Below are 5,873 nucleotides of genomic sequence, written 5' to 3'. Positions count from 1 at the left end.
AATTTTGCATATTTTTACACCCACTGATGTGTGTGTTTTTTTACTCAAAATGTGTAAAATTAATAATTTTTTTGTATTTTAGAAGATTTTAGATAAACTGATGTGGTTGCTCTTACTTTATCAAAATGCTTCTCTCCAAGTCGGCTTCGATATTTTGAGTGATTCGAAGGACTCAGCCTCTTCATTTAAACCAAACAACGCCCTAAGAGACTAACCTACCTTAGATATGGCCTTGCCACTGACTTAAGCCTCCTCTCATCAAAGACGAACTTCATCTCAGTAGGGGTAAAGCCCATTTGAACGACTCACTCAATTTTTTCCGTTTCTCTTAAAGCCATTACTTTCTTAAATAAACTAAGGGTGCTCATTGCAAGATCCAATAAAGGAAAAGGTTCTGCCCAAACGTCGTAGAGGGCCCAATCTAGCGATACAAAATCAAAGGTTTAGACACTTTTTGTGGGACACTGCGAAATAGCACAATCTTCCAAAGCTAAAGGGAATTCCTACCCACTCTAGTGTGAAGAAATTAAGGTTTTGTTGGTTTGATGGAAGAGGAAGGAAAAGAAAAGAAAAGAATGACTTTCATTTGTTTGGTTAGAAATGAAAACACGAAGAGGAAGAATGGGAGCGAAAAGGTTTTCCTAGAATTCATTTTTTTCCTCCTAAAATAACTCTTATACCTTTCAAAGGTCTTGACTATTTTTGTAAAATAACATTTATATCCTTATTAATTTATAATTTAAAATTATAAAATTATAAATTACTTCACATCTTTTCCTTCTCTTCTTCTATTTATCTAAATACGCTCGAGGAAGTACTTTCTTTCCCCGTTCCTTTTTCTTTCCCTCCCCTTTTCCTTTCTACGAAATGAAAGTAGAAAAGGTTCGTCCAAGTAGTGATGCAATGACAGCCCAAGAGAGGTGAAGCCTTGGGCCCTTGAGCCTCAAGACTCTGGCGGTGTGAAGAATTTTGGAGTTTGTTTTGGACTTTGAGGAATGTTCTGATAGCTTTAAGAAATATTCAAGCTTTCAAGCCTCTTGTTGCGAGTGTTCTGTTTCAAAGCTTTTTTGTGTGTGTGTGTGTGTGTAGGCTAGGTGATCTACTGAGATTTCAGACATCACCACACGTAAAAAATAAAATAAAATTCTACTACCAAGTTCTTAAGAAAAACAGTTACAAGGTTGATGCATTTTAATGTCTTACCTACAGCTCCATTAGATAAATTTTATTAAAATTTAAGTGATTGAATACTGTGAAGAAAGAGAGAGAGGGACCAGATTTTTTTTTTTTTTTTTTATTTGAGAAACACACACACACACACATATAGGCCAGATTTTGATTTTTGGTTATGTATTTTGTAATGCTTTTTTGAATTTTAATGGTAGACACAAGCTTGGATTTTTCTTTGTAATACATAATTAATTTCATATAGGAAAAGTGATACTTTTAAAACCATAAAATGGACAAAAGTATAAATGACTCAAATTACGTTATGGTAATATGTAATTATTTTTATTATCAAAATTTTCTTTAAAAAAAAAATAATAACGGTTGCAGAGTTGTCCCCATCAACAAATGAGAAGTATGGAGATGTACTAATCATGGGGAAGTTGTAGAAACACGTTTCTGCACTTCTCTTGTTCTAGACGACTCTTCAATAGTACTATGTTTATTAATCATGTGTACGAGTACTATTGCATTCTCCTATATTCTATTCCAATAAAGCATAATGTTGGCAAATTCAGGCCTATCAGTGCAACTAGATGCGCCTAAACATGGGTCAAGCTTGCATGATTGAACACTTTAGCCCTATAAATTTAGGCAATTACTTGATGCTCCCGGCACATATCTAAGTTCAATTGTTTATAGCATAGCATAGGTGTTCAGAATTTTGTTAGGTTCTGCGAATAATGGCTCAAAAGTTAAAACACATAAACAATATCTATGTAGGATTCATGAGGAAGCAAAAGTAAAGGATTTTATATATGTCTTCCTTTCTTAAAGGGTTATCTTTAATGCTTTAGACTGCACTTATTGTTCTTGGACATAAATGTTCGGATTCTTCGGATAATCGGATGTCTTGTGGAACCGTTTCTCATTCATTCTTTGTTCCAACATTGGTACTTCATATTTTGTAGTGGAAATAAGATATGTGTTACATACATCACATAAGTTATGGAGACAAAATGGGAGGAAAAAAAAAGGGGCATAATAGATTTATAATGGCCTTCAATCTCAATGGTAGGATTCCTTAGATGAAATAAAATATAAATACATGGGTCGACCCAAACAAAGTTCATTTGATCTCAAATCTACAATGGGATTGGATGGGGCAGGTACCATTAACCCCATAAATTGTCACCCATAAAACCCAATCGTCAAGCTATATAATCTCTTTTCCTTTTTTTTAAAAAAATTATTTATTCTTTATATGTTCCAATATCAAGAAAATTTATATTTGACAAAAAATGTAATTAAAAGATGAAACAAGCCAATTTTGAAATATTTACCCTACATTAATTTACATCAATCATCACCAACCAAATTGACACGGTAAAAAGAAAAATTATCTTAAGCATTGGATATATGCATCTAATTCAAAACCTTCATAATATGTATGGCTTGAAACCGGTGACAATTAGGCCCAGCTCAAAATTAATTTTTTCAAGATGAGTGAATACATATTTAAGACTTTATATCTCTTTCTTCAAATATTATTCTTGACCGTTTTCTATTTGACTTGCCCCCTTTTTTGGTGAAATAGTGTGCCGACATTTTATTACATGTGAGTATTCAAACGTTGAAGATAGAAACATGAAGTCTATCATTCCTGCATTGTCTGTTTGTAACTCCTATGGACAAGAAGCCCATAACTAAGTTGTGATTTGAACTTGACAAGATGACCAAAATCTTTTCTATTTTCCCACAGAGGTCTTTTCGAAGCATCTTTATTAGCATATATGAAAATAAAGTCATACAAACTCTGAATATTTAAAGGCAATAAAAATCCTTTTATCAATTGTGATAAATTGATCCAAGGACAATGGAGGAAAAATCTCTCCTATTTGAAAATCCTCATGAAGGAGATACATGCTCCGACTGGGACTGAATATGTAGTACAAGCATGTCTAATTTTGAAACCCCACTAGCTACTTTACCACACTACCAACCTCATCTTCTTCCATACATTTCCCATGGTGGCAATTCAAGCAAAATTACATTCAATCTAAAGATTCAACTTCACTTCTAAATTGGACATATGAACTAGGATTCTTCTTATCCGACAATTATCTCATGCATCTGATATAAGCATCATTTTTCTCAGTGTATAGGTCTATCATCATACAAGATATATCCATACACTATTAAGAAAGATGCATATATTCAAATTTAAGAGAGAACTTCTCATCCATATTAAGAAGTGAAGAAAATATAGTTACTCAAGGAAGTAAGAAAGATGGAACTAACTCGTGAGTATATGTACAATGAGAGAAAAGAGAGAGTTTCATGGCTCTTGTTTAAGGAACATAGAAGGTATTATGTCTTGTAATAGTCCATAGTCAGGAAGTTGATACTGCTGGTGGGGATTATTCATAAGGTTCTGCGAATAAATGGAGTTTGCACCACCTTGGCTACCCATTTGAGGCATTTGAACAAAGAAGTCATGAGGAAAAGTTGGTCCCCTTATCTGTGGTGTGAACATGGAAGGTGGGAACATTGCAGCCGCATTTCCTCTAAGTGTTGCGGGTATTGGGTGGTTGTGCTGACCTTCATATGTTGTAATCACAGTAGATGGGTCTTGAAATGACCTCTCCACACGTTTCTTGACCGTGCATTTCTGAGTAGTGCACCGGTAATAGCTCCTGCATGCATTGGAATTGCCAAAAATTCATGTTCTTGAAGACATAGAAAGAGAGTTATCATGATCCTTTCGGTTGCTCAAAAAGATGAAAAAGCAAACCAAAAAAAAGAGTCAGAATCTGACAACAATGTAGGGTTTTCGTTTACTTTTCCATTAAGGCAGTTACGTGGTACCAAAAAAAAATCCACTTTTGTGGCGAAGTAGTAGGAAAAGGAGGAAACTTGGAATCTTAAGACAACATAGTCAAACATCATCTTTTTAATAAAAATTTCAAGTTTCATTTGCTATCTCATGTATCAAAAGGAGTATTAAAGAGTTAATGGAAGCAGCTAAGCAGATTACAAATCTAAAAATATATCCATTAAAATTTTAAATAATACGCTATCAGGATCATAAAAATAAAAATAAATAAATAAATTTTCAGAAAAAACATAAAAGTAAAATCTTAATCATAAAACTTTTGTCTCCATTATTTGACTTAAAATGGAAGGGATCTTGTTCCAACAGATATACAAGCATAACCATTAACCAAGTTGTATGAAAAATTACGGCTTCCAACAGGTCTTTACAGTTGGGTGCAAGAAAATGATAAACCTACCTTGGATAAGGGCTATTCTTGACAGCCTTTTGTCCATATTTTCTCCATCTATATCCATCTTCCAGATGATCAACCTCACTCTTGGTCATAAAGGCAAAACGTGGCTCTCTTTGCTTTTTTTCTCCTTTCTTCTTTGCTTTTCCCCTGTTGATTTAACCATCAATATTAATTGCACCATCCTAGCTATATGTGAAAATATTTAACCATAGATAAGAAACAAAAAACTTACACTTTCTTAGAGCTTTCCCCTCCATCTTCTGATTCTTTTGGCTGCCCATCTTTCTTACTCTTGTCTGAATCTTCTTCTGCACCAGCCTCAGTTGAAGAGGAAGAGATGGAGGTGTTTGGAGTCACCAGATTATCACCACCACCACCACCACCACCACCTAAATCTCCAACATCTATGGGCTTTGGGTTGCCTTCCACTGAAGAAAATACTTCAGAGGATGAAGGTGACAAGCCAAAAGCACTTGCCAATGAATTGTAGTCCATGGGTCCTTGTAGACACTCAGTGAAGCTCATATAAGAGGGATCAAATCCTTGTGAATTGTAAGCTGATGAACCAGCAATGGTAGGAGGCTTTTGATTGTACATGCCAGTCCCACTGGCAAGGTGTTGATTGTCTTGGAATAGGTCATGGTAGTAAAGGTCTCTAGGTTCATCAGACATGGGGAAAGAAGGAATTAAGGCTTCGACAGGAAGCTTTCTAGAGGTCCCTTTGTTTTGTTCTAAGACTTCTAGTTTATACTAATCTATCTTCTAGTGTGGTTTGAGTTTTATATATATCTTGGAGAAGGGGTAGTCTAGGTTTGAATGGGACTTTGCTATAATCACTTTATAAAGGAGGTTGACAAAACACCTCCCAATCAGATGACCAAAAAGTGCCTTCTCAGACTGAAACATTTCAGGTCCATGCTACTCTCATCTATATATATACTAAAGTGAGTCTCATTTAGTTTCTGAATTGGCCTATAAATACCAAACAATTTTTACTATATTCTTTTAGGTAATAAATATGTGAAAGATGATAAGACAATAGACCCTTAATCTAAAGATGATTAAGATTCATGCTAGAATATATATTTCATTCACCACACATTCCTAGAAGATATAAGACTTATTCAGTATGATACTTCTTACCGATAATGTTTAAAATAAAGCACCATGTACTTATAGGTCATTCTAGTACTAAGATAACATTTTTTGTCCGACCAAGATATATACTAATTTAAATTATCTCATAATGTTTTAGTTGAAATGATACTTCACCTTTTTTTACTACGACTTGGAAACTTCAAGTTTGAAACCAAATAATAAATGAAGGGCAAAATTTATGTACAAATTATTTTGGGTTTGAGCTTTCGATTCTTTAATTGAATTCAAACACATGATTGTACTGAACAATCAAGATGA

At 34.2% G+C, this 5,873-nt stretch overlaps 1 protein-coding gene across 1 annotated transcript; it reads right to left on the bottom strand.

The window, feature by feature from the left end:
• Nucleotides 1–2,900: 2,900 nt before the first annotated feature.
• Nucleotides 2,901–5,392, bottom strand: LOC142633353 (WRKY transcription factor 28-like). The gene is made up of 3 exons (XM_075807570.1): nt 4,690–5,392; nt 4,461–4,604; nt 2,901–3,863 (listed from the first exon to the last, which is right to left on the bottom strand). Exons 1-3 carry the CDS (start codon nt 5,127–5,129, stop codon nt 3,506–3,508), a joined length of 942 nt encoding a protein of 313 aa, XP_075663685.1. The 5' UTR covers nt 5,130–5,392; the 3' UTR covers nt 2,901–3,505.
• Nucleotides 5,393–5,873: the final 481 nt, after the last annotated feature.

The sequence above is a fragment of the Castanea sativa genome, chromosome 5 (assembly GCF_040712315.1).
Source record: "Castanea sativa cultivar Marrone di Chiusa Pesio chromosome 5, ASM4071231v1".
Classification (NCBI taxonomy): domain Eukaryota; kingdom Viridiplantae; phylum Streptophyta; class Magnoliopsida; order Fagales; family Fagaceae; genus Castanea; species Castanea sativa.
The sequence above is the reverse complement of the archived record's forward strand: the minus strand, read 5'-3'. Positions and strand labels throughout refer to the sequence as shown.